Here is a 23755-nt window from a genome sequence, read left to right as displayed (position 1 = left end):
TTTTTCACATCGAACTGCTGTAAAGGCCAATTAAGATTCGCAGCCAAGGACAACGAAACACGGACTATGTTGATCTTGGCCACAAGAGCAAATGTATCTGTATAATCGATTCCATATTTTTTTAGTGTACCCTTTTGCTACCAGTCTTGCCTTGAAGCGATCCACTGTCCCATCAGCTTTGTATTTCACAGTATAGACCCATTTGCATCCCACATGTTTCTTGCCACCTGGTAAGTCTGTGATTTCCCAAGTAGCATTCTTCTTCAAAGACTTCAATTCTTCATTCATTGTTGCTTGCCAACGTGGATCAGCTAAAGCCTCATGCACACTGTTAGGAATAGATACAGTAGATAATTGATATACAAATGACTTATTTGATTCTGACAAGTGGCTGGTAGACACATAATTACTTAACGGGTATAACACATTAGGTTCTGGGTTGGGTCTATTAACTGGGTACCTAGTTTTGCATTTAGGATCTGCTTCATAAGTAAGTTTAGGAATACCTCGATTGACACGGTTAGGGAGACGACATGGTGGTGGTGCATCCGGGAGTGAAGACGATTGATTATGGATATTAGGGCTCAAAGATGGTGAGATTAACTGTGAGGTAGCCGGCAACATTGAGTTGTCCAACGGTGAAGTAGGTAGGGAATTTTCGGGCTGTGTCAATCCGTCTTGTTCAAGGTTTTCAACATTGTTTTCATGTGAATGATCACCATTTGACTCCAAGACATCACCACTTAATTCCAAGTTATTCACATCATTATTCTCTTGTGAATCATCACCACTTGTCTCCAAGTCATCATCATTTAAATCCAAATGACTACAATATCTATATCAGGAACAGTATAATCAAGAGTTTGAACTTCTACCTGATTCTCCCCCTGAAGTCCAGACTCGGAATGGGCAAAGTAAATATCGTTTTCATGAAATGCAACATCCACAATGACAAACAACTTCTTAGTCGGAGGGTGATAATAGCGATATCCTTTCTGATTTAAGGCATAACCCACAAACACACACCGTAAAGCTCGAGGTTCAAGCTTACTCATCTGCTGTTTATGGAGATGAACGAAGGCCACACAGCCAAACACATGAGGTGGAAGATTTGGTACTGCAGGAGCATCAACATGTGAAGAGAGAGCCTGAAGTGGTGTCTGAAAATCAACTGACCGAGATGGAACACGATTAATGAGATACGCAGCTGAGGTGAGAGCTTCTCCCCAATAGGACAACGGGAGATGTGCCTCGAGTAAGGAAGCACAAACAACCTCCAGAAGGTGACGGTTCTTGCGTTCTGCAACTCCATTTTGTTGTGGAGTATATAGACATGTAGTTTGATGAACGATACCTTGATAATCCAAAAAAGTACGAAGTTCAGAGTTCACATACTCACCACCATTATCACTTCTGAGAACCTGTATTCGTGACTTATATTGCACTTGCACCATTTTGTGAAATTGTTGGAACAATGAAGTAACTTAACTTTTGGACTTCATGAAACAAACCCAAGTCATACGTGTGCTATCATCAATAAAAGTAACAAACCAATAAGCACCACCAAATGTAGCAGTTCTAGATAGTCCCCAAACATCAGAATGGATTATCATAAATGGAACATAAGTTTTTGTAAAACTGGACGGAAACGAAGTACGATGACTTATAGCCAATTCACAAACACCACATTTAAAGCTAGAAACATCACTCTTAAGAATGAGGCTAGGAAACAACCTCCGTAAATAACCGAAAGAAGCATGACCAAGTATATGATGCCACAACCAAACCTCCGAAGCTTTGTTCTGCTCCCCCTGAGGTCCTCCCACAGTAAGAGCTTGAGTCAACATCTGGGTATTGCTCGATGTTAGTTCCAAGTAGTAAAGCTTCCCCTTTCCAATACCATAACCAATCGTCTTACGAGTCTGAATATCCTTAAAGACACAAAAGGAAGGCCAAAAAATCACAAGACAATGTAAGGCGACGGTTATTTGAGCGACATATAATAAATTATAATCAAGAGAAGGAACAACAAGCACAATATCAAGACTAAGGGTATTTGAAAGGGAGACAGTTCCTTCCCTAATAATAGGGGCAGGATTACCGTTGGCAACACTCACGACATTTTTGGTGGATGGTTTTAAGGTTTCTACCTGTCTAGATTCACAAGTCATATGTTCAGTAGCATCAGAATCCATTATCCATGTATTATTCGTAACAGAGGCAGAAACCTTTAAAGCCTTACCATTCATACCTGCATTAGTAGAGGCAGACACTTTTTCAACTATATTTTCAGGAACTATATTCGCATCAGCAAACGTTGTACATGCAGTCTTATTCTTATGTTCGATTCGGTCGGATCGAGATGGAGCGGTATGACTCCAGACTGCCATTTCCCAGGAGCTTCAATTAACACAGGCCAACAAGAAAGAAGCCCAATAAACCACAAACAACCAATTAATGGTAAAAAACCAAATCAATGATTTTGGTGCCCGTGTGGGCCAAAAAAAAAAAAACAATTGTGTTCCTTTTTTCTTGTTTTGTCCTTTGTGTCGTTTTTCTTTCTTCCTTTTTTATTTTTTTTCCTTTTCTTCTTCTGACGACCAATTGCAGACTTTAGCAAAACAACTTTAACGCAAAGAAAAAAACTGCAGAAGTTCAGTGAACGACGGAACGAGAAGAAAAGAAAAAAAAACAACAGTTGGCAACTACGGATATGTAGCAGAGCGTGGGTGGCAATTGGGTTTGGAACTTTGAAGAAGCAGCCGCGGTAGGCAAACAGCGTGAGTTGTAAGGACGGGTATGGTTTAGGTGCGGGACGACACGGTGGTACGCTGGCGAGAATGTAGATGCGACTGTTACAACAATAACCTGCAAGTTTGTGGGCTATTCGATCTGGGGCAACCGGATGGCCCAGAGGGTTATGGTAGGTGGATGCAGAGATCGGTGCGGTAGACTCGGGTCCAGCAACAATGGTGTCGCTCACTGGTCGGACGGTGCGCTGCACGAATGGCTGCACGGGTGGTGGTTCTGGGTTCTCGGCCAGCAACGACGGCGTCGCTCGCTGGTCGGACGGTGCTGCACAACTAGCTGCGCTACTGATTCTTATTTTTTTTATTTTTTTATTTATTTATATATATAACCTAGGCTCTTGATACCAAGAAGAGAATGCTTTTGTTTTGGAATGAACGTATTTCTATTCATCCAAGGAGGGATTTATAAGATATTACAATCCTATCACTAAGGAAAGAAATAATTTACATAGAAACATAATAAACTAAGAATCCCAAGATTACAGGAATATATACACAAAAGTCAACAGTTACGCCTCATTAAGGGTGCAAAGTTTGGAATAAAATTTCATATTCCACAATTAAAATTTTCGATATGAACCGAACATTTCCAAATCCAAATTGAATGAAAATTGAAATAGAATTAGTATTTAAATCTGAATTTTTTACCCGACTTTTTCACAGTGTTCTGAACTTTTTTTGAAAAAAATTCTGAAATTTTTTGTTTTTTTATAACTATTTACTACAATTATGTATTTTTTAATCGACTTTTATTGAAAATTTAAAATGATTTTTATTCGTTATTATTATTTTAATTATATACAACAAAACTTCTTTAACATAAATACTCTATAAAAGAATAACTTTTTAAAATCATAAAAAGAAGATTTTTTTTATCCCATCTTAAGAAAACACATATCCACATAATAATTGTCAATTAGTACTCTTCTATTGATTAATATCCTCAAAGTTATAAAATTAGTTTGGTCAAAACTTTATGATTTAATAGACGTTTTACTGTACTTCTATATGAAAATGGATGAAACATGACAAAAATTAATTGAATTTATACATAAACATATGCCAAATATTGTAAAAGAACAATAAATTTGATTTACAAAAAAGTTTGAAAATATTCAAAATCTTGTAAGATATATGAATTTTTGAATTAGGTTTTCAAATTTTCGAGATTACTCTGACTTTGAGAATTAAAAATAAAAATAAAAATTTGGTTCAAAATTTTTTGAATAAAAATTGGAAACCTTGTTTCTAATTCTACCAATCTGAAAATTACCCTTATGTTTGATATTAACTCACCAATTACATTTTATCACCTAAAAAAGGTTTTAAGAAAAATACTCCGTTGTTGTAGTCTATTTTATTTGAAAAGGGGAAGGGGGCTGGCGACAAAGGAGAGAAAAGAGAGATGTATTTGTAGAATTGTGTAGAAAAATGTGTGTGTTATTCTCCCTACATAGTGCCTTTATTTATAGTAATAAGAGGGAGAAGAATTCCTTCATCCTCAAGGAATACAAGTTCATATAGAAAATAATAACTAGAATAAAATATAATCTAGGATTTACATAATCACACTTAAACTAGGAAGGTTTACAAATCCGTGATTTTGACACTCTAAAGGCAAAAAAAAAAAAAAAAAAAAAGCCCACAACAAATTAATCTAACAATGCTAGCAACCTTTGCATTGCCCTTATATAGTGCAGTTGTTTGTCTTCACTAGACTGGATTGTGCTAGGTTCCCGTTAGTTCCTTTGTACAAAAGAACTTCAGGCTTGTTTATGTATCTGTAATCAGAATGAAAATGTGAAATTGAATTCCGATTACGAAGTACTCCGGTATTTATTAAACATAAAGGAATCATAAAAGCAGTGAGGCCCACATAAATTTTGGAATTCAATTCCTTGTATTGGTGGAATTGGATTCTCTAGATGTATGTGGTAATCCAATTTCTAATTGCTTGGGCAATCGGAATGACACTTTTGTTCCCCTTATGCCCTCACTTACTTTTTTTATTTCCAAGACTCCTTTATAAACCCATTAACCCTAGTTTAATTATGCACAGCTCCTCATTTTTTTTATTTTCATGCTCATTCATATTATGCACAACTCCATGTATATGCCGAAGAGAAGAAACTACAACTTGAGCGAGAAAATTTAAATATTAAAGTAAATATATAAATTTATTAAAAAATAAATAAACAAAAGCATTTTAGTATGCCTATGAAATAAAAAAACAATTTAATTTTTTTTCTTACTATTATATATTATATCAAATTTTATTAAAAAATGTATATAAAATATTTGATTTGGAACAAAGGCATTCTAGTAATCATACTTGTTTATATTCCGATTATCCTGAATTGGTAAACAGGTTTATAAAATTAATGTCATTTCTATTCAGATTTTAACTTCTCCTCATTCCAACTCCTCAATTCAATTCATCTTATTTTCATTACGGTTACATAAATGCACTGCCAGTAGTCTTGTACAATTCTTAGTGACCTTCTCAGATTAAATTTACTTTTTTATTTGTTTTCGAACTCTTTATTCACAAAATTCAATCCAAGAGTTCTCACGCAAATACTAAGAACTCGGAAGTATCAAAATCGAAACTTGAAAACCTGCTACACCACCAAGCAATTACTGCAGAAGGAACTGTTTATTAACAGACCACAGCAAGACGCTTAGTCGCGACTTAAAACGATATCATTCAAAACCGTACGTACATAGAAATTTAACAGCAGCGACACTATCCGATCACTATCAGTCTATCACCCATCAAAGAGTGGGTAGTATATCAACCCCGCATTTTGTATTTAAGGTCACATGTAAAACCTCTACATAGACAAGTCATGATCTGATTTAGCATCACAAGGGTTACAGGAGGAGCTTCAATCCCTTCTTTTCTTCTTCCTCTCATTCCTCTCAGCCGAGTTCTTCAACTGCGTAAGGAAACGATAGACATTTTAGTTAACAGACAACATCTCTTTATATATTTCAATTGACATGACAGAATCAACAGTTTGGATGTGGGGCACAAGAAATGATAAGATTAAGAATGAGAATATCAGGGGTAAAGTAGGAGTAACCGAAATTGAAGGAAATATGAAAGAAAATCGGTTACGGTGATTTGGACATGTGAAACGAAGACCTACTGACGCTCCGGTTAGAAGATGTGATTACGGAACAGAGATTTAAGGCCGAAGGAGTAGAGGAAGATTTAGGAAGACTTTGGAAGAGACTATAAGAAAAGACTTGGACTACTTGGATCTAACAGAAGGACGTGACACACAACCGAACGCAATGACGTTCCACAATTCATATAGCCGACCCCACTTAGTGGGAAAATGCTTTGTTGTTGTTGTTTGTATGACAGAATCAACAGTCATAGATATGATGGAAAAGAAGACCAAGACGAGGGTTTTGCTATTAAAGCATTCAGGAGAACTTACCATGATAATCAGTATACGGACAAACACGGCAACGAAGTCGGTGAAAAGGGTCAGGGCATGCTTGACATAGTCCAGGTCACCATGGTGTGCCTTCTCAATCATTTCCTGGGTGTCGACTACCATGTAGCCCACGAAAATCAAAAGCCCGAAATACAGCTGCAACATAATTTGAGACAACAATTAGATGACTGCAAATTATAGCATTTCCCATCGGTCACATGACTAATTGACAATTCCTTACCTCAAACTTGAAAAGTGCTGCAGAACCCCCAAAGATAGAAGCAGCAAAGTGCAACCACATTAGCATAGAAAGGCCAGAAGAAAGCAAACCCCCCAGGTAAAGGTATTCCCGGCGCCTTGCCAACATGGCTGCTGCTGAGAAACAACCAAAGGCCAGAGCAGTTCCTCCAAATGCACTGATCAAGACACTGGCTCAAAAGAAGACAACAAAAAATCAGGACGATGAGTGAATTGAATTATCCTAGAGAGAAAAAATAATGGACGTAATAGCTAATACATAATTTTGACACAACAAAACTTTCGTTAATAGATGCGGTCACTTCTATCTTAAGAAATACAAGTATTATAGCACATAAATGGTAGAAAGAAGAATAATGGTTCAAGAAGTTTCACGTCATTACATGTTACTCAGCTCGAACATCAAATCAAATAAAGAGTACAAATGCTAACACATATGTACCTTGGGTTAATCTCAATGGCCAGTTCAATTAAAGGCCCAATCGTGGCCCCCTCAAAGAGACCAGCAGCCATCAGGAGAGAAACCCTCTTCTTCTGCTCAACGGAATAAACACAACACATGAAAACCAATAAACAATTGCGATAACACAAATACATATGACTGCAGGAAGATAAAGAAAGTTAAACCAATAAATCCTACCTCTTGATAGGTTGGTGTGCAGAGTAACCACACCATGCAGCCCATGCAAGAAAGAGCGGTGATAATGCCTCCGATGTTCCACAGGATATGGAGGTAGGCTCCAGCAGCTGATGCAATGAGGGCGCAGCATAGAGTGAGGTAAACCTGCAAAATTTAAGATACCAATCAGTAAATCAAAGTCGTTATGGTTTGCACACAACCGCAAAATCCATCAAACCAAATTCCCCAGCCAAAACCATCTAATCAAAGAAAGTCAAGCCACTAAAATGGGGGCATTCATACTTATTCCACTATCATTCGAGTAGTCGGCGAAATCAAAACATCCCAGAAAAGCAACTTGACAGAGAAAGAAGAACACGGGAAAGCCTCGCCCTTTGTGATTTTTTCATTCCCCACCGCAAATACAAATAACTACAATATTTACAAAGAAAAGCTATGAAAATACTCCCTAATCGCAACATCCACATGATCTAGGAATCTCTCTATTGTTGTCCCTATTTCTCTTTTCCTAACACCAAGATTCTAGGTAACAAAACAAGTGAAATTCCATTCCCAATTGTGTATATAAACGAATTAAACCTAAACGAAACCCTAGATATCAAAATCAATACCTCCAGCACAATTTTCTCAGCACATAATTGTAACCATCAAGAGAAATTAAACGAAGGGGGACCAAAACCCTAACACTTCTCGCACCACGCCAAAATTGCTCGGTCTAATACACAAACAGTGAATATAACCAAGAATACAGAGAAAAATACAATGAAATTTTCTCTCTTTCTAAATGATTTTCTCGGCAACAAAACAGAATAAAATCAAACGAGGATGAAATCCACTTTGGAGAAAGAGGAATCCGTACCAATTTGAGATGATTCTGAACGACGGGAGAGATCTGACGGAAATTCTTGAGAGACTCGGAGGCCCAGCGGTTTCTCGATGACGTTTGGGAATCGAAGAAAGACGTGAAGGCGTCCATGGTTGCTTGGTAGGCAAGAAAGGAAGAGGGAGCAAGAGAGAGAATTTGCAGGCAAAAAGTGAAAACTGAAAGCAGATGCGAGACGGGGATCTGGAATTTGTAGGGGCTCCCTCAGATGACGGGTTTTCCTAGAAACTTCCAGTTTTTTCATCAACTCTAATTAATTAATTTCTGAAGCGTTAATTTACATCTTTGCCCTTGCGGTGTGCATCGGATCCGAAAAAATGGCGACTCCTGTAAGTCGGTAATTGGAGAGGTTAAAAAGTAAGTTGAATTACATTTTACCCTTACAGGTTTGTAATTAATTTTAATTCTTTACAATATTTTTATAATATTTTATTTTTATACATCACCTACTATTTTAATTCAATATAGTATATCCATTACATTTTTCATCCGTTAATAACTTACGTGGCTATCAAATTTGTGCTATGTAAAAAAAAAAAAAAAATTTATTCATTAAAAATATTATAATAATTTACCCTATTTATTAAAATAAAAAAAAAACCCTAAACATATTCCCCTCCCTGCAAGTTGCAACCCATTTTCCCCCTTCATTGCAGCTAAAGCTCAGCTTACATAATATGGCTCCAAATAGCCATCCATTAAATCACCCCAATCCACCACCAAACAATCCAACCTCCGCCACAATGCACACCAAGACCGACTCCGAGGTGACCAACCTCGCGCCGTCGTCCCCCACTAGATCCCCAAGCCGCTGCCCCATCTATTACGTCCAAAGCGCCTCGCGCGACTCCCACAATGGAGAAAAGACTGCCACGTCGTTTCAGTCTACCCCCATCATTAGCCCCTCTGGCTCCCCTCCTACTCCATTCCTCCGTCGGCCGCCACACATGCAAGTCCTCATCCACACGGTTCTCCGGGTCACTCAAACCCGGATCCCAAAAGATTAACCCCAATGACGGGTCCCGCCACCACCGGAAAGGTTAGAAATGTGGAAGGAGCAAGCCGTCATTGAAGAAAAAGGCCTTCTGGAGGAAGAATACAGTTTTCCTCCATCGCTGCAGACTTCAATAGCAGGGGCTGGTGTGACTGGCAAAGGGACTTGAGTTCGGCAAGAAGACCATCATCGATTCGGAGGTTTTTGGGATTGTTTGGCGCAATTGGGCCGTTGACTTGAGGTTGTCGAGGTCCAGATCTAGGGATCGCTTGGGGTGGGGTGGGATGGGAGGGGTTGGGTTGCAAGGAATGGATCGGGGAAGATATTTACGTTGTTTATTTTTTATTTTTATTTTTATTTTATTTTAATAATAGGTTAAATTATTATTATATTTTAAATGCTTAAAAAATTATTATTTTTGCCACATCGTACATATTTGGCAACCACGTGAGCATAAATGTGGATCTTATATTTGTCACGTCATTACTTAATGGTTTACTTAACAGATTTTCTAACGGATGTATGAAATTGAAATAAAATGATAAATAAATGTATGAAATTGAAATGTTTTAAAGATATTGTAAGGAATTGAAATTGATCCCAAACTTGAAAGGGTAAATTGTAATTAGATTTACCCTAAAAGGTATTAGGTGGCTCATTTTTATTGGTTATCAATTAGTATAGGCTGATTGGGTGTGTTAAAAAAGCTTTTTCGCAACTTGGAACTAGATTTTCTTCTAGCTTGAGCTTAAACCTTCAATTTATTTTTTACGATAATCGAACTTAAAACCTCTTACATATAAGTACATATATATATATATAATACTTTTTAAAATAATCAAGCATGTACGCAAACAATCAAATATTTGACTATTATTAATATTTTTCTAATTGACATCATAAAGTCCTAATAAATTAATAGTAACTAATTTAGAAACATAAAATTAGCATGAATTTTATAAAGGGAATTTTAACGAAAAGTTCTCGGTACTATTTATTTTAACGAAAAACAAAATTTTACACTAAAAAATAAATCCTAAAATTATTCATTTTACCCTTTATTTTGTCATTATCGTTAAAACTCAAAGTTTTCTAACTTTTTTTCATTAGTTTTTCATTTTATAAAAGATTTGTCCGAAAGGTCATTGTCTTGGGTTTGGACATTTTTCTCTATTTTAAAAAAAAATTCAGGCTCCCAATTCACCTAAACGGTGAGATGATAGCCCAGCATTTAGGCTAGTCTATAATTCAATTTTGTTGAACAAAAATGTTTTCTTCATGATTCCACCCCAAAAACCACCTAAACAATCTTAAAACTAGTTTTTAAAACACTGGTTAGATATGCTCTAGATGCCGAGTAGGTAACAAACAATGAGTTGCCATTTAATACTACGGTCTAATGATATTCATCTTCATTTGTAAATGAGAGGTCTTAAATTCAATTCTCACCAAAGACGAATTTGAACCAAATTATTGCTAACTCATTGTGAGACTTAGTCTATTCTCTCACATCTTAGTGTAGATAATATCGTTTGTTAAAAAAACAAACAAACAAACAATGAGTTGAATTTCGGGGTCACACCAAAAATCAAAATGAATGTCATTTTAGCAATTAAATGCGTTATGGAAGGGCATATAAGGAAATGGAGCAAAGATAGTTCTGGTGGAGACTGGAGGTGGAGACTTCCGCGTGGCTTCTGCGTGTTTTTGTCAACCTTTGACATCGCTTTCTCCCTAAGCAATTAGCAACCGGCATAGGTGCCCTCTTGGTAAATCGAACCTTGCCACATCAGCAACATGATGTGGTGTGTTCCCATCTGTCCTTTTTTACACCAATATTGTTCTTGACCAGTAAAACAAATTCAACTAGATTTTGCATCATTGAAATTGTGCATTTTTGCTCACCCACATTAACTATAAGGTATGCTCACCACCCCTTTCAATATTTGCCATGTGTAATCCACACTAACTCTAGTTAAGCCTTTTTTTTTGGCTTTAATTAATAGGAGAGCGAATCTACTTTTACTCATTTACTTCCTATATATCTTTTCTTTTTAAATTTTTTATTAAAACTTAAAAACTCCCCTTTTTTAATACAAGCAGACTCAACCCTGCGCATGCATCTTTTGGGTTTTCCATCTGCTATTTTTCTCTAACTACAAAAAGGTATGCAATTCCCATTTATTTGCTTTTTAGGATTATTATAGGTAAGGATGGGCATCAAACACCCATTTCGTGTTAAGGATGAGGCGGTGGTAGGGTAACCTGATAGGATAGTACTACCCAGAGTCTACATCTTCATCTGCATCATAAATATTTTAAATTATGTTCCATCATGGATTATAGGATGTCAATATATATGCTTTTCTTAGGATTATTATAGGGTGTCAAAATATGTGCTTTTTATGATCATTATATGGTGTCATTATATATGCTTTTTAGGATTATTATAGGGTGTTAATTTAATTCAATATTAAGTAATTTGATACTTATATAGATGGAACATCAAGATGATGAGTTTCATACTCCATCTTCCAGTGATGCCAAAGAATCAGTTGATTGTATACACTTAGATTCAGATTCCAAAACCTTTGAAGTCTGGGATCAAAATGAAGAAAAAGGAGAATTTACAAGCAAAGTTGGTGATATTTCTCTGGGGTGACTTTTGATAATGAGGATGATGCATATAATTACTACAATGCATATGGTAAAAGGGTTGGATTTAGCGTGAGAAAGAACAGAGAGAATAATGATAGGTAAAGTATGCTAAAGAAAAAACAATTTTGTTGTTCTTGTGAAGGTTTTTATAAAAATAAAAATAACAAATAAAAAAAAACTCCAAAGAAGAAAAGAGAAGAAACAAGATGTGGCTGCAAGGCAATACTTGAAATCAAACTTAATTTAGAAAGGAAGTTTGTTGTGACAAATTTTGTTGCTGAACATAGTCATGTTCTTGTTCCGGCATCAAGTTCTCATTTATTGAGGTCACAAGGATTAATATAGTCTTCTCAAGCAAAATTGATAGATCAAATGCATTCCGCAAGACTACAACCATCTCAAATCTTCTCATACTTTACCACAGAAGTAGGAGGGTTTCAAAAACTAAATTTTATTTAGTCAGATTGTAACAATTTGATAATGAGAAAGCGCATCGGGATTCTTAAAAAGGGCAACTCAGAATGTTTGCTTGAATATTTTAAGAAAAAGCAAACTGAAGACAAGTCATTTTTCTATTCTCTTCGAACAACCGAGGAGAATGAAATAAGTGGTTGTTTTTTCTGTGATGGAAATTTGAGGTGCAATTATACTATATTTGGTGATGTTGTGTGTTTTGATACGACATTCAAAACGAATAGATATAATATGGTGTGTGGCCCAGTAGTTGATATCAATAATCATGGTCAAACCATACTTTTCAGATGTGGTTTGCTAGATAGAGAGACATCAGATGCATGTGAGTGGCTGTTCAAGGCCTTTTTACAAGCCATGGATGGAAAAGCACCAGGAACCATATTTCCAGATCAAGCCTAATCAATCGATGTTGCGATTAGTGAAGTATTTCCTAATTGCCACCACGGACTTTATTTGTGGCACATATATCAGAATGCTGCGAGGAACTTGAATCATGTTTTTAGTGAGTTTAAGAGTTCAAAAGATGCATATATGATCCGGAGACTATTGAAGAATTTGAATCAAGTTGGAATAAGTTACATGATGATTATGAATTGAGAAAAAATGATTGGCTAGAAGGGATATATCTATTACGTGAGAAATGGGCACAAGTTTATGGTCGAGACCACTTTTGTGCAGGTATTACTCTTGACCAATTCCTATTATATTATTTTTACATATTATTCACAAGTTTCTTTTTCCACTATACTGTGATCAATTTCCATTTTTTTTCTTAGGTATGACAACAACACAAAGAATTGAAAGCATGAACAAGTTTTTGAAAAAGTATTTTGCTCAAAACCTCCTTCTGCAAGAGTTCATCATCCAATATGATAAAGCAGTAATAGATCGAAAAGAAAAGGAATGGCAAGCAAAAGATGCAACTAAACAAAAATGGCGTAGTTTGTATTCTGATTGGAATGTGAAGATTGAAGCAACAAAGCAGTATACAAGTAAGATTTTTTATTGTTTCCAAGAGGAGGTTAAGAAAGTTTTAAATTTGAGGCTACTAAAATTAGAAAGTGATGATGGGCTAACACGTACATACATAGTAATGAACTCAGGAAAACAAGGAATTAATAGAACACTTATGTATGACCTTGCAAATCAAACAATTTTGTGCAGTTGAAAAAAGTTTAAGTTTGAGGGGATTCTTTGTGCACACGCTCTAAAGTTATACTATGATTTAGACTTGTCAAGTATACCATCCGATTATTATTTGAAAAGATGGAGCAAGGATGCTAAATGTGGTATTGGATTTGATTCTTATGGTGAACCGGCTATGAATAATTTAGACTCATCTTCCTTGATTCATTATAGCGAGCTATCTAATATAGCACAAAGAATCATAGCAAAAGGGACAAAAAATAGCAAAAAATGTAGTTTTTTGAAATCTGAGATGTTAAAGTTGGAGAAAAAAATGGAAAAGCATGCCAATTTTGGAGAACAAGATGATGGAACAAATGATGTAAATTATGTTAAGCATGTGACTGAAGCAGAGAAAAATCTTAAAATCCAAGATCCAAAAGTTCAGAAGTCCAAAGGTCGGGGTAAAGGTAGAATGAAGAGTGCTTTGGAATATAATCAACCTAAAAAGAAAGGTCCATACAAGAGAAAAGGTTAGCACTTATTTGGCTTGTTTTTATTTAGTATTTGATTCACAATTTGCATTTGTCAATGTAATTATTATTTTTATTGTTTAATAGCTTTTAAAGAATCCAATTCAAATGCATATGAGATGAACGGACTATCAACAAGATATGCACAAACTCAGGTTTAACGTTTAGCAATTTTTTGTCATGAATGTTTTATTTATTTATTTATATTTTTGTTCATTAGCATTGTTTTAATATATTTCTGATGGATCAATTGGAATTGGTATCTAGGGACATATTGGAATGCCAAGTTAAAACAAACTCAATATGGCACCCGTAAGTCAAGTCACACATTTTCCTTATGGATTTCCAATTGTTCCTTGTGTTCAAGGGATTCAAAATCACCAACTTGGATTTCAAGCTATAAGTCCCATGATGTCCAATTACTCATTTATTTGTATCTTCACTAAATGTACTATATATATAGTGTACTATATTTTTGTTCTCTAGTTTCATAAGTAATTTTTTTTCTTTTTATTAATTTGCAAGAAAGCATTCAAACAATACCTCTGGGAACCACTCCTCAGCTAAAATTTTCAAATCCATCAACATCAAACATTCAACCAATACCTTTGGGAAACACTCATGAACTGAATTTTTCAAATCCATAAACATCTTAGATCAAGTTGTAATAGAATTTAGAGAATTTTTTTTGGAATGACATCCTTTGAAGTGGAGAATATTCACCCTACTAGCTTTGTACAATTTCATTTTGATGAGTTTCATCTCAAACAATTGTATTTTGTTGGATATTGATGAGTTTCATCTTAAACAATTGTATTTTTTGGACTAGCTTTTTGTACAATTTTATTTTGACGAGTTTCAAATAAAACAATTGTATTTTGAATGACATCATTTGTCCTATTAGTTTTGTCACTGAAATTAGTTTTTGTTGGATATTGACGAAGTGATTTGATATGATTCGTATATCCATATAAAGTTAGAATCATATGCAGATGGAAGATCAAGCTCACATATTTTAATTACCATAAAAGTTTGATTACACATATTTTGATTACCATAATCTCCAACTAGTTACAGATCTTATTTATGATAAAAACTCCTTACATGATCATACAATAGTAAGGATCTAAGTCATGGAAGTTTACAGAAAACAATGACTATGAAGGTGTAATCGACATTGGGGTTGTAAGTTTGTGTTTATGTTTTTAAATTGGAATTAGTTGAGTCTGTTTGTATTCAAAAATGGGAGTTTTTAAGTTTTAATAAAAATGTTAAAAAGAAAGGATATATATGGAAGTAAATGAGTAAAAGTAGATTCTCACTCCTATTAATTAAAGAAAAAAAAAAAGAGGCTTAACTAGAGTTAGTGTGGATTACACATGGCAAGCATTGAAATGGGTGGTGAGCATACCCTATAGTTAGTGTGGGTGAGCAAAAATGCACCCTCATCGAAAAGAATCCAATGAAATTTGGTTAAATACAAAGATACGTAATAACCAGAACACAAATTCACAATTATCATCCAACTCTTAGGTTAAGATTTAAAATTTTAGTCTAGAAATAGTTTTTTTTTTCGCAAATAATTTTAGGTTAAAAATTTAGCCTGAAATTATTAAAAAATGAATTTAAACTATTTTTTTTTAGAAAATTTTCAAACATAAAATTTAGGTAGATTATCATAATTTATTTTTATGAACATTTTAACCTAAAAATATATAGATTCCGATATAAGTTAAAAATTCACTAAATCGACCCATATAAATGTATTTATAGAGTTTTTTTTAGTGAATTTTGATTTAAATAATTTTTTAATTGTTTTAGCTCTGGATTTATTTTTCGGCCATTATATCTTTTTTTTTACTGTTAGATTTGATTATATTTTATCTCAACTGTTGAATTTCATGTATTTAGAAATTAAATAGGTTTGAATCTCGATCACTAGATCAACCAACGATCCAACAGTTAAAACTGTTGAATCGAAAAAGAGCAGTTAGGCTCGTTTACATTCTCATCATAAGCGAGCCCCACTTCTTATTAGCCCTCGCGCATCTCGAGCATTGGGCGCTGCCTTGTTGTGGCCTTCATTTTTCTAGGCGTTGCCACGTGCATAAGGTGAGCTAGCCTTTTAACCCTGGCCGGAATTTAGGTTAAATTGCCCAAATTTTAAGTTTTAACCAAAAACTTATTTTAGGTCCAACCATTGGAGAATGATTGTGTTAGTTTAAAACCTAAGGGCCTGTTTGATATCCTATTAAAAAAATTTCATCATTTCTTAAGAACATCTCTTGAAAATAATTTTCTTTAAGACTCAAAAACTTGTTTAGTATGAAATTTAAAATTTTTAAATTTTAAAACTTGACAGATTTGGAGTGAGAGGGGAGGAGAGAGGGAAAATAAATGAGTGAACTTTAAGTTTAAAAATTCTAAAAACTCACTTGTGGTGTTTTTAGAGAATATACTATATTTTTAAGTTAGTCTTGAGTTTAGTTTTTGAAAATAATCCTACCAAACAAGTTTTTAATGCCTTAAATTTGAAAAGTGATGTTGAGTTTAAAAAGTTAGATTCAAGTAGAGTTTAAAAAGTTTGAATTTAAAACACCAGTGAGTTGAATATGAATGACGTAACTACTAGGAAAATTAAGGTCCAATTTGTGATTGCTGTGCTTTTTTAAAATTCTGTCGTGTTTCAAGAATAGTCAGCTGTAAATTAAAACAATTGAGCGTTTATTTTGAAACAACTTTAAAGTGGAGTAACTTTTGATGAAAAAAAAAAAACCAATAACAAACTGGGCCTAAAAGTATACACAACAGGTGAAAAGCAAACAAAGATGAGATGAGATGGTAAATAAGAGATCTTAAATTCAAATCTCGTTGACTACGAATTCGAACTATTTAATCTCTCACCGCTTAAAAGTGACAAGGCTGTAACTATACAACATTTTTTCATTGACGCAAATTACCAAGACAAAGTAGGAGCCGGAGATTATGATACAACTTTGTCTAAAATCCAAAGCTCTAATCCCAGCCGGTTAGTCCTAACGATGTTTTGTCCATCTAAAACGGGAGCCATTTCTTGCGTTCCAAGTTACAGCACTTGCCTCTGAAGCCTCAGCTTTCTCAGCTCTTCATGGCACGGAGCAAAAAACTCATGTCGAAGTGCTTCCTCGGCGCTTATCCTAACCCTCGGGTTCACTGCCAAGCACTTATCGACAAGATCAAAAAGCGGTCCCGGGATTTCGTTGAAGAAATCCGGCCTCTTTGTGCTCCTTCTACACCAATCCTGCAGATTGATAGACGGCAAAGATTCTGTACAATAGAGGCCCTGTGACAAAATATTACTTTGCAATTTCAACGACTCTGCAGATTGAAATATCATGTACTAGATCGAAGAAGTAATGAATGATTAATACCGCTGGAAAGGACAATTCGCGGTCGTGTAGCTTGGCAACTTCCCATAAATCTTCACTGCCTCTCAACTTTGCGATGTCCTTTATGTTCCTGATAACACCCATGGCAATGGTTAGCAAAATATTTTATATAAAGAATACAGAGAACTAGGATTACGCATAAAGCGTTTGGATCGAAGCAAGGGTGTTTACTGTTCAGGATCGCCGCCAAAGGGTGTTCTGCCAATCATGAAGTAGAGTAGAGTGACACCGGCAGACCAGATATCAAGCTTGGGGCCTTGAAATGGGGATCTCAAGAGAACCTGCATAAACCACACAGAATTATGACAAAAAAAATTCAAGAAATGAAAGAGATGGTTTCAATCGTTTACCATAAGTTATCAAAATGGCACTGTTTTTCATCATGATTCCATCTCAATTTATTTCATTAATCTAACAGCTTCGTAGAAAAAGAAAAAAAGAAAAAACTATCCAAACAATTTGGTCCAATTTCATGTGCACCTCAAGTACTCCAGAATGGGAGTGGAGAGTCAAACACAAGACCTCGGGTGAAGGGGTAAATGCTTTTAAACACTTAAGTTAGAAAGCGTCACAAGGTTGGTTATTGCTTGGCTAAGTTTCTTAGTACGAATAACCAGTGTGATTCCAACAATGCATAAAGTTACAAGATTTACAGAGTGTAATGCCAGGACAAATTGAGGCTATATGGATAAACTAAGGTAAATATAACAACCATATGAACCTCACCTCCGGAGCTCGGTATCCTTTAGTTCCAGCACAAGGACCTTCTTTCTTTTGCTTTCCACCCCCTAAGACAAAATATGAACAAACAACAGTAAAGAAATTTGCTAGTCCAACCAGATTGTCCAAGACTCCAAGTCACTGAAAGAAACAAACCTCTGCTTCTGATCAAATCTGCACCACCAACACCATTGCCAGTTGAGTGCAGAGGCATTGGAGTGATATAGAAAAGCTTGTCATCCTCATTTCCAGGAGGGGCAGGAATCCTCTTTCTCATAGGAGCCGAAACACCTGATGATATATGGTTTTGACTCTGCATTGCTTCCTGTACTAGGTTGATGAGCTCTTTCCTTCCTTGGGATGGCACAGGTTCCCTCAACCTTTCTACTGGAGGAGTCCTGATATTACTCACATCCTTTACTGATGTTATACCTGAGCCATCTGCACCCTGACTTTTGATTAGGCTCCGGCTACCCGAAGAATTGTAGGGCTTTATTTGGCTAAGAGCCTTTTTTTTCAAGTCCCTCGGATCAAAAGTGGATTTGAGACCTTTTTTGGTCTCCCCATTGGCAATTATTAAAGACTTAGCAGTTGGCAACTTCTGAAGTGGGGTTTGAGGTACAGATTTTGCATTTGTAAGTTTCTCATCATAGTCATATCCAGATTTTAATTTGCCTGTGAAATATCAAAAATTAGCTTCATCAATTTTCCATTCTTTCTACCAGAAAACTCAATTAAAAAACATTTAGCACATATAAGCAAAATTCAATTGTTTTTTTGTCCCTAATTCTCCAAATATAATGATCTGCAAAATTGAGAGTCTGGAGATTGAAATTAAACTGAAAGCAAAAGGGTATGTAGATGCTTGTAACCATCATTTAGTACTTGTTTAACACTTGATTATCTATATAATCAGTAACACAACAAAATTGAGTTTCAATAATTAAAACATGCGAACAATATATCTGTTTTACATGGAAGAGACGAAAGCTTACGAGTTCCAGGCTTCATATGCAAATCCTGTCAAAATAAGGAAAATCAATATTGAGTAAAAAACACTAATAGATCAACAAATTTCAATATGGTTGCAACAGAAAAATAAATTATTGAAACAAACTAAAAATAAAGTAAAAAGTGGGGACAGGTATGACCAACCGTTGCAAGATTGAAATCTATGAGGTAACCCTTGTTGGCCTTACGAGAGAAAAGGAAGTTTCCAGGTTTAACATCTCTATGTACGACTCCCTGTGAATGCACAAAAAAAATATTTTAGAAACTATTACAAAAAGCTCTTGAATCCTACTAGAATATGCATAACACCAATAGTTACCTGTCTATGAAGGCTTGCCAGCGCCTTAAACAAGCAATAGCCATACCAATGTAGGTGAGAAAGACCTATCTCTTGCTTTAAAACCTAAAAGTAAAATCAATGTCAAACAAAAGCTTCAAAAGAAGTGCAGAAAAGTTAAGAAAATGTCCAATAATCACCTCAGGCCTATCATGCTCAACGTGTTGCAGTACAAAGCAACTGGAATTTTCATTCTTGATATGGCCTTCATATTTTATCACGAAGTTTTTGCCCCTACATTACAAAACTTACTGGGATGTAAAATCTCACTAATGATTGCCACCAAAGCTCTAAATTTTGTACTTGAAACTTTAAACACTTACCCAAATTTTTCCAGCATCCTTAACTCATTGTTAACATGATGCTTATGAGCATTAGCATGTGGGCCTGTAGAGCGGTTAAAGAAATATGAGATATGGAACTTCGTTTTGGGTTCAACTAAAAAGGGTTTGAGTAACACCCTTCCCATTGGACCTGAAACCCCTTCGAGTATGCCATTTTAAGTCTAACTAGAAGGGGGTTCTGGGGGCAGCTATAACCCCTTTCAAGCCTTAAACGGGTTGGAGTACACGATATGCAGAATACAAAGCACTTTCGATTTGCAACTCCAGTTTTTTTTTTTTTCAATTGCTTTCACACCCAACTTAATTTAGTTCCATTCTACCACCTAAATTACATCATAAATAATCCAGAATAAATCAACAAAAACACATTATTAATGAGCCAAGTTACAACATATTTAGATTCATAAAAGGCACGAAGGGAGCATGTGATGACAGTGAACAGTTGATTGTTTAAGTTTATTAGATAACTGAAAGTTGGGGGGCTGTCATTGGCTATAACATTTGGGTAAATGTTTCCTTTCCCTTCACTTGGTGTTTATTTGATATCTAAGTGAAAAGCTAGCAGTGTCTAGGAAAAGGAAAGTTGACTTAAATTATTCAAACAAACAATGCCATAATTCACAAATGTGACTGAGATGCACTTTATGTGAAAGATTACGGACGAGTGTACCAAGACATCTAACCAGAAATGGTTGCTGACTTTAGGAGATAGCAGATATTTGTATTGCATACGCAAGCAGATTGAGTCATCACAAGAGGCAACAGTCTGAACCCTCAGGACAATCGACATACAAAAATTATGTGTTACTTACACTTAATGGCGACCTTTTTGTTGTCATTTTTGGTCCGTGCCCTGTAAACAGTGCCATAACCACCTACAGTTTGGGAAACAAATAAGAAAATCAATAATGACAAAGAGGTTGATAGGGGTGCGAAAAATCCAACATAGTCAGATCGTTATATACCTGAACCTTCTTCTTCTTCTACAATATGGGATTCAAAAATTGGAAATTCTTTTTTCTCCGGTTGATCCTACAAAGTGTCATATGCTTACTAAGTATAAGATCATTAATGAAATGCATACTTGCACTCATTGAAACAGAGAGAACATTTATATTTCAGAAGCGTAGCATACCTTAAGAGAAACAGATTTATGGTGTCCATTTCTTTCATTAATATGCATGTCATCACAATTCCGTTTTGATTTCTGTACTACGCTGATTGGCTTTTGATTTGTTTCACGCTTCTGGTTCTCTTTGGGAGTGGCAACAGCCTGATCATGCTCTAAGTTGTGTGATTGCAGTCTCGGAGCCATTTTATCCTTGTCAACCGCCTTCATCTTGGAGGAGGGCATCAACAATTGCTTTTGCAATACAGAAAATTCAGTAGCTGAACTTATGGTCTTGGTCTCATGTCTTCTTGTTTGCTTTTTATTCAGAGGCATCATATCTTCACAATCCGCCTTTCTCAATCTTTTGACCTTACGCCTAGGCATCATATCATAAAGAGCAATATTTGTCTGGGAGAAATTTTCTATTTCTCCATTAGGGATGAGAGAAGCCACTAACAACTCTTCCTCCTCACCTCCAACAACTCTTTCATCTTCAACGAGTCCAACATTTGTAACTTTACAACTACCATTTACATTCTCATCCACGACTGGTGATATATTGTTCTCTTTCATTTCTTCCAGACATAAAATCCCACTGCAGTCTATCTCATGTATGTCAGCTCCTTCATAAAAGACTAAATCATCAGATGCCATGATTGGAAGAACTGGTTCTAAACCGACGACACAATCCATTACCAGTCTGTTAACTTTCACTTCCACAATTGTATTGGTCCCCTCTGTTTGATCCTCTACATGGTCAACACTATTCAATCCTAAACTTGATTGTCCAGTTCTGTAATTGATATATAACGAAGAATTTAACATCGATTTGTTCACCGTCAGTGTCATCCAACTTTGTAGCATATTTATGTATTTGCAGATGTAGTAGTCAGCCATATGAGAATGTGTCTGCAAAAATTGATCTGAATTACAAGCTTCCCAGATAAGCAATCTGTTTTATTTCACTTTATTTATACATTGAAGAATCGCCCTTCAAACGAAATAGGAAACCTCAAATTCAACATATTTTGTGTTCTCTTAGGATTACAAATTACGTGATTAAAGTGATTCTTTTTATTTTGGTAGTTCAACATTTCCAGATTACAATTTAAAATCAAAAAAGCAAAATTCAAAAATCCCCCAAAAAACAATTTAATCGTACCTTCGAACGAGTATGACCAACTGCTTTCCGCGCTCTACTGTCTTCATTCCCTGCAGTTCATCACAACCATTACCAAACAAACACATTAAATCCCCAAAAAAAAAACAAAAACAAAAACTACAATCAAATGTAACAGTTACCATTTCCAAAATCAACAATTAATCTCTTTGCCGCAGGACGCCCAAATCCGAAATCCCAAAGGGCCCGTTTCCGCTTCCCCAAGCAGACTCTCACTGCATCGCCGGCACTGCTATGTGAAAAGAACTCGAGGAAAGCTGCTAAGGAAGCGGGTGACGGCGTGACGTAGAGCTGGTTCGATAAGCAGAGAGGAGAGCCCGGGGTGGAGCAAAGGTATCGGACTAGGCGAGGCGATGCAGGGAACAATGTGCATCGAGAGGCGAGCTCCGAGAGGTGAGTCGGGCGGCGAAGTTGTAAGAGGAGGGCGAAGAGGTGCCAGGCCTTCCTGGACTCGGAGACGTTCCGGGTTATGGGAGCTGAGTCGGTGGGACGAGTCGCCATTTCCACGGTTGATTGATGAGATTTGGATCGGAGACAGAGAGAGAGAGAGAGAGATTGGAATAGAAGGAGAAAGATGGGCGCCAATTTTCATACGTGTAGGGTTTGAGATTTAGCGCCTGAAGAGTTCCCGCCATTTTCCCCCTCTCTTTCTTTAAAAAACAAAAAATTTGTGTAATTTGGGCCTGTTAGGCCCAAACCAGATTACTTGCAATAGTTTGTTCCTATAATTCGTTCAACATGTACAAGACGACTTGAATTATTATTATTATTATTATTATTTTTAACAAATGATATTATCTATTATAAACTTTTTTATTAGTCAATTACCCTCTAAACATTTAACTAATAAACTACTTTCCGCAACGGCAAATTTTCAAAGATTTCCATCTATTATTTCATCCACAATTGTCATGCGACAACTCGTAAACACTTTCGATTTGCTCTATTCTCTCGACTTTTATTGTTTGACACTTTCATATTTTATTATATAGAATTTTTTTTTTTTTAAAAAAAGGGTATGCTTCGTCATGGGATTCCACATTTTTTGGGGCCAAAAAGACTTACAGAGGCAAATCAGCCTTCCTTTGTCCACCATCGTGTGGTCCACCAACGCTAGGAATCGAATCCATGATGTTTTTGTATAAACACGAGTTAGATAATTGTTTTTAGCTTTTCAGAAAAATGAAAACTGAAAACAATTACTCAACGGAAAACCGAAAAATTAGAAAAGGGATATCAAATGAACCATTTTCCTCCTGTAACACACCCTACTTTAATCATGCTCTCATTTTTTCGTTTGATTTATTCAATCTGGTGACCAGTAATAAAGAGTAGTGCGTGAGAAATGTGTGGTTGGCATTTCCGTTGAGCAAGGTATGTGGAGTGCTCTCACGGGGAATCATGGTGAAAGTTAGGATATGGGATCACATACTGGGATCTTGAGCAAGAAATACTTTTTCACTTGAAGCAGGTAAGGTATACAGAAATCCACCTCCCAAAATGCAGTTATTCTGTTAATGCCTACCTTTCAACATGACATGTATTCCGCATCATATTTAATCGTCACCAAACTTCCAATTACCTTAAGGACTCGTAACAATCGGAAATTTGAAAAGACGGCGTGCAAATTAACTTGCAAAACGGTGTTTTAACTTGCAAAACAATGTCAGAAATGTTGCATACCGAGCGTATAACCACTGTTTCAAAATCTGCCTAACGCCGCATGCTAGACGGTTAATTGATAGGAGCATATTTATGCGACTTAGTTGGCTTGTTCTTGTGCATTTATGTCGTGTTTCC

At 35.8% G+C, this 23755-nt stretch overlaps 2 protein-coding genes across 3 annotated transcripts; both read right to left on the bottom strand.

Annotated features, from left to right (window-relative positions):
• Positions 1-5447: 5447 nt before the first annotated feature.
• On the bottom strand, positions 5448-8824 carry LOC103425639 (bax inhibitor 1-like). Its single transcript, XM_008363726.4, has 6 exons — positions 8017-8824; positions 7158-7301; positions 6960-7051; positions 6501-6687; positions 6260-6415; positions 5448-5749 (listed from the first exon to the last, which is right to left on the bottom strand). Exons 1-6 carry the CDS (start codon positions 8131-8133, stop codon positions 5699-5701), a joined length of 747 nt encoding a protein of 248 aa, XP_008361948.2. The 5' UTR covers positions 8134-8824; the 3' UTR covers positions 5448-5698.
• A 7812-nt stretch (positions 8825-16636) lies between these two features.
• LOC103431952 (uncharacterized) lies at positions 16637-22560 on the bottom strand. 2 transcript variants are annotated; one of them, XM_029100947.2, is made up of 15 exons: positions 22078-22560; positions 21938-21987; positions 20800-21684; positions 20630-20696; positions 20477-20539; positions 19644-19707; positions 19461-19554; positions 19303-19386; positions 19128-19217; positions 18947-18992; positions 18129-18647; positions 17979-18040; positions 17424-17533; positions 17235-17322; positions 16637-17146 (listed from the first exon to the last, which is right to left on the bottom strand). In XM_029100947.2, exons 1-15 carry the CDS (start codon positions 22454-22456, stop codon positions 16910-16912), a joined length of 2838 nt encoding a protein of 945 aa, XP_028956780.1. In that variant the 5' UTR covers positions 22457-22560; the 3' UTR covers positions 16637-16909. The 2 variants fall into 2 exon arrangements, with proteins under 2 accessions (XP_028956780.1, XP_028956781.1); XM_029100948.2 differs by having other exon boundaries at positions 18968-18992; positions 22078-22559.
• Between the last annotated feature and the right edge of the window lie 1195 nt (positions 22561-23755).

The sequence above is a fragment of the Malus domestica genome, chromosome 04, assembly GCF_042453785.1.
Source record: "Malus domestica chromosome 04, GDT2T_hap1".
Classification (NCBI taxonomy): Eukaryota; Viridiplantae; Streptophyta; class Magnoliopsida; order Rosales; family Rosaceae; genus Malus; species Malus domestica.
Note: the sequence above shows the minus strand (reverse complement) of the source record. Positions and strands in the feature narration are given on the sequence as shown.

Excerpts from the sequence above, each read along its gene's own strand:
- LOC103431952 (XM_029100947.2), bottom strand. The coding sequence starts at position 22,456 with ATGGCGACTCGTCCCACCGACTCAGCTCCCATAACCCGGAACGTCTCC. Across the intron at positions 19,387-19,460 it reads TTGAGCATGATAGGCCTGAG|GTTTTAAAGCAAGAGATAGG; the intron begins GTGATTATTGGA and ends TTTTACTTTTAG. Across the intron at positions 17,534-17,978 it reads AAGGATACCGAGCTCCGGAG|GTTCTCTTGAGATCCCCATT; the intron begins GTGAGGTTCATA and ends TGGTTTATGCAG.
- LOC103425639 (XM_008363726.4), bottom strand. The coding sequence starts at position 8,133 with ATGGACGCCTTCACGTCTTTCTTCGATTCCCAAACGTCATCGAGAAAC. Across the intron at positions 7,052-7,157 it reads GCACACCAACCTATCAAGAG|AAGAAGAGGGTTTCTCTCCT; the intron begins GTAGGATTTATT and ends TCCGTTGAGCAG. Across the intron at positions 5,750-6,259 it reads TCCGTATACTGATTATCATG|TTGAAGAACTCGGCTGAGAG; the intron begins GTAAGTTCTCCT and ends TTCCTTACGCAG.